Source organism: Manacus vitellinus, unplaced genomic scaffold, assembly GCF_001715985.3.
Source record: "Manacus vitellinus isolate BGI_N305 unplaced genomic scaffold, ASM171598v3 scaffold_8_pilon, whole genome shotgun sequence".
NCBI lineage: Eukaryota > Metazoa > Chordata > Aves > Passeriformes > Pipridae > Manacus > Manacus vitellinus.
The window spans coordinates 14,035,986-14,038,984 of record NW_021940864.1 but is presented as its reverse complement, the minus strand read 5'-3'; the positions used below and the strand labels follow the sequence as shown (position 1 = coordinate 14,038,984).

At 49.2% G+C, this 2,999-nt stretch overlaps 1 protein-coding gene across 2 annotated transcripts in view; it reads left to right on the top strand.

Annotated features, from left to right (window-relative positions):
* Positions 1-2,846, top strand: part of SIX2 (SIX homeobox 2) — a 6,693-nt gene extending 3,847 nt beyond the window's left edge. The window contains exons 1-2 of one of the 2 annotated variants that reach the window (XM_029965067.1): positions 1,058-1,484; positions 1,632-2,846. In XM_029965067.1, the coding sequence (XP_029820927.1) occupies positions 1,468-1,484; positions 1,632-1,935 (321 nt within the window). In that variant the 5' untranslated portion in view covers positions 1,058-1,467 and the 3' untranslated portion in view covers positions 1,936-2,846. Of the gene's footprint in view, positions 1-1,057; positions 1,485-1,631 lie in introns of those variants that run through there. The other variant, XM_029965066.1, reaches the window with a different exon arrangement.
* Positions 2,847-2,999: the final 153 nt, after the last annotated feature.

The window sequence follows — 2,999 nt, the reverse complement described above, 5'->3', positions numbered from 1 at the left end:
CATTCACTAGTTCGCTGAATTGCCCAGTCCGTACGGACCTGATCGTATGACCAGCGCGGTCAATTGATATATCAGAAATCTCCTGTAGATCCTTGCCTCTGAGGTAACTTCTATCTTTCGAGACTCTCTGCCTATCGTATTTTGGAAACGGGCAGCACCGCGGCCGCGCAGCTGTGCAGCCCGGCAGGTTCGGGCACAGATTTGCTCTGTTCATTTCACGAAACGGTGCTAGCGCTTTAATTTTACTTCAAATCCTCACAAGTGTTGGTTTTACGAGATGTTAGAGATCCTTTTTATTGCTGATAGCAGGGACTCACCTTCAAATATCCAAAGGAAATGAAGGTTACACTTATTCCATTCCTTTTTTTTTTTCTTCCCGCGGAATCAAATTTTAAAGGTCTCCAGAGAGAAATAAGATTTTTGACATTGAAAAATACACTCAACCTAATATTACACTCCAGGCGTTGGAAAACAGACCGTTCATGGGATTGCCATTCACTCAAGGAAACTTGTTCAAACAGAGCTTTCTTGTCTATTTTTATTTTTTTGGCACTAAGTGTCTCCAGCCACATCCTGCAGCTCTTAGTGAGGAAAAACCGTCAGTGCAATGTCTTAACTTCTCCAAATCCTTCAGGATAGGGTCCCTCTGCCAGATAGTGTGTTTCAAAACTTCCTCAGAAGCTTTTAAATAGACTTGCATTGCCTTCAGTATTTCAGACAGGACTGTGACTAAAGTATTTCTACGAGGGCTATGTGTAAAGGCCGCGTAAACCTTGAAGGGACCCCAACTTGCTGCTCTCATTTCGGAAAAAAATATAGATATATAAGTATATAGATGTATCTGCAAGGGGTTGGCCAGCCTCCAGCGATTTCTCGGTATTTACCCGGTGATGAATTTCGAAACTACGTACTGCCTTTCCGAGCCTTTGTCGGTAGGCACACCGGCGGTGCTGATTATCCCCGCCGCGGAGCCGTGAGAGGGGCCACCCCGGCTGCGCCCACCGCCTTCCAAGTGGGGATGGAGGGGTAGCGGAGGCCGTGCGGAGCATTTCCCAAGAGGGCCGAGTTAACTCTGTTCACTTGCCTTATCTTCCATATTGGGCTATATTTTGAGCTTAAGGCTCAGGGCGAGTCGGGAAAAAAACACGTCTTAAGCAAAAGACTTTTCCTCCTGATGTGAGCCCGGGAGGCTGTTCTGCTGCACGGAGCCATTCTGCCTGGAGTTCGCCGGACTTTGGCCTTCCCAGGAGAAATCATGGCCAAATTTCTCTTCAGGTCCTAGAGCAGTTTTAAAGTTAAAAAGTACTTTTTTTTTTTTTTTTAATGTCTTCCTCCCTTCCGCCTCCCTCTTCATGCTGTGCAAACCCTTTGGACGCAGAAAATTACGTTTTGGCAAAGTGACACTTTCCGCTGGGCTAGTAGGAGACAGTGTTTACAAGCTCAGCGGACCTTAGACCTTAGTGCCAGATGAAGAGACCTTGGAGGTTTGCAGTTTTCAAACCTACTGTTTTTGCACTCCCCTCCGCTCGCTGCTCCCTGGAGCCAGCTCCCCGCCGCCCCCGCTCCAGCGGTGTGCGCCCCGGAGCGCCGGCCACACGGTGATTTCCCTCCCTCTTTTGTGTTTCCTATAGGGAAAACAACGAGAATTCCAACTCCAACAGCCACAACCCGCTTTCGGCGTCAATGAACGGGAATAAGACAGTTTTGGGGAGCTCAGAGGACGAGAAGACGCCGTCAGGGACCCCGGATCACACCTCCTCCAGCCCCGCGTTGCTGCTTAGCTCCAATCCCGGGCTGCAGCCCCTGCACGGCCTGGGCCACCCCCAGGGCCCCAGCGCCATCCCCGTGCCCAGTGCCGACCCCATGCACCACCACGGCTTGCAGGACTCCATCCTCAACCCCATGTCATCTAACCTGGTAGATCTGGGCTCTTAAAACAGTGTACACGCTCCCTCCTTGGCACCAGCCCTCCTTTACTCTATTTTTTTTCCTTTTTTTTTCTTTCCTTTTTTTTCCTCCCCCCTTAATCTAACCAGAGACTTTGAAAGAGATGACAAACACCTTAGTGGATGTGTTGTGTCCTTTGGCAGAAGGCTGGCTGCAGGTTTGCAAGGTAGCAGACTCAACTGTGGGCAGTGATGTTGTGAAAAGCCTTAAGAGTTGTTTACAGGGGGGCTCAGGCGTGTAATGACTATTGGACAGAAGCTGTGATTTTCACGGCAGGCTGTAAGGGGGATCGGTTTAGCAGCTCTTTCCAGCCTTAATTTCACGAATCTCTCAGTGGTGTCACTCGATCGGGCCGGTCTGTGTGGGAAGAGGCACATTGTAATATTTTTTTTCGGGGTGTGGGGAGGAAAGTGGAACGCAAGGCTGCTGTTGCCATGCCTGTTTGGAAGTTACACATCTCTCCCGTTATTCTATTGTAGCTATGTATCCGTGGCAGGTGTATGATGTACAATTTCAACTAAGAATACAAAAGTTGTAGACAAGTTATAGCAGCAACACGCGCTCTAGGCAGACTCTGTAACCTTCTTGTAGCTGATGCTATGCAGAGAGACAGCTTCTTTGGCCTTGTCCATGTGGTGCTTTAGCCATTTGCTGTGTGGAAAAGGAAGTGGTGGCCCGGCTCTGGCCCGGAGGAAGGCAGAGACAGAATTCCCCCCTCTGTGTGCAACGTGGGCAGGAGCTGGCTTTAAAAAGAAAAGAGGAATTGCTGCTCAAGTTTAGACCTAAAAGACAGTATCAACCACAAGTCACTCACCTTAGTTTTGTTTCTTGTTTATATTATGTGAATACATTCTTTGGAAAATATTTCTGCTTTTATTTTATAATAAAAATTAGAAATCTAACTCGGCGTACAGTTGCTTCACTCGCCCGCGGGGTGTTTTCGGGCTCAGTTCTGAGCGGAACAGAGCGGGCGTTCTGCTGGGGGACGCCGGGGAAGGCGGTGTCGGGTGTTCAGACCCTGCAACGTGYCCCGTTTGGGGTGACCCGCGGAA